This window comes from Habropoda laboriosa, unplaced genomic scaffold (genome assembly GCF_001263275.1).
Source record: "Habropoda laboriosa isolate 0110345459 unplaced genomic scaffold, ASM126327v1 scaffold81, whole genome shotgun sequence".
NCBI lineage: Eukaryota > Metazoa > Arthropoda > Insecta > Hymenoptera > Apidae > Habropoda > Habropoda laboriosa.
Window position 1 is genome coordinate 198,755 of NW_017100194.1, and position 1,274 is coordinate 200,028.

At 23.9% G+C, this 1,274-nt stretch overlaps 1 protein-coding gene across 1 annotated transcript in view; it reads right to left on the reverse strand.

The window, feature by feature from the left end:
• LOC108570220 (F-box/LRR-repeat protein 4) overlaps window positions 1–487 on the reverse strand; it is a 3,060-nt gene extending 2,573 nt beyond the window's left edge. Inside the window, 1 exon segment of the mRNA XM_017932037.1 lies at window positions 263–487. Within this exon segment, the coding sequence (XP_017787526.1) occupies window positions 263–487 (225 nt within the window).
• Between the last annotated feature and the right edge of the window lie 787 nt (window positions 488–1,274).

Consider the following 1,274-nt stretch of genomic DNA (forward strand, 5'->3'; position numbering starts at 1 on the left):
TTGTTAATGTATTATTATACAGTAAAATAATAAAAGACTTCAACAAAAAAACATGTAGTATATATAAGAAAACTTAAGATAATGTTATGTTTATTATTAACAATGTTTTAACAATCTAAAAAACTAATTGTTATAATGTTAAATTTATTCTAATTTATTAACAAAACTTTGTAATATGTTTTTGCTTTACACGTAATATGTCTATTTGCATTATTGATAATTATTTAAACTGACATATATCACTTTTAAAAAATTAACATACCATAACAAAAGCTTGTGGAAAATCTCCATAATCTGGAAATTTACTGGGATTTCCAGCAATATTGTAGGCTGTATATGAAATGCTAATATTACTTCCATACTGAGAACTAAAATCACACACATGTTTAACAAACTGTTCAATAAAAACAACAGTTTCTTCTTTCCCTTCAATTCTTTCTCCATTTATCGGTACTACTTCGACTTTTATCTCGTCATGAGATATCATGTCATTTACAGTTAATCAGAAAGTTTTAACTCCAAAATACAATTAATATAGGTTAATCACTTTGAGGTTTATTATTCTTATAATCACACATATGATCTACATAACAAATGACTTAAACGTTAAATGTTTTGATAACTGATTATATATAAGAACTAATTTTTTGTATCTATTATTCTTGTTTTGTTACCAAAAATGCATATTCCATGACATGTCTTCAATCACAATTTTTTGGACACACTAACCATTCGTGCATCAGTATTTCTCGCATTAAAAGAACATTCTACGAACATTTATATTTGGTACCACTTGGCTTTGTAAAGGTTCTCTTTATAAATTATTTTTTTCATAGCAAATGTCTTAACAATTGTTTTTAATAAAAAACAAAACGAGAAAAGACAAAATAAGGGTTAAGTACTAATAATATTATGTCATTTTATAACGGACTAACCATTACATGTATACAATGGAGTAAATATATTAACAACAGTTAATGCACTAAACGAGAAAGATAAAAGTGTTGTAGAACATAAATACATATTGAATTGTTTAAACTATTTTTTGTCAGTGTATTCTTATGTATAATATAATGTGTTTTTAGATTTTATAAACATTAAGATGCTATAAGCACTATTAAATGAATCATTTATTTCATTTGTCTTTGTTAATAAAGTACATTGATTTTGATAAATAATGATAATATTTTTTCTATCATGCCTTCAGATTTAATTACAATATTTTCAGTACATATGTGACAAAATTGTTTGTTTTATGTAAATATTAATGCAAA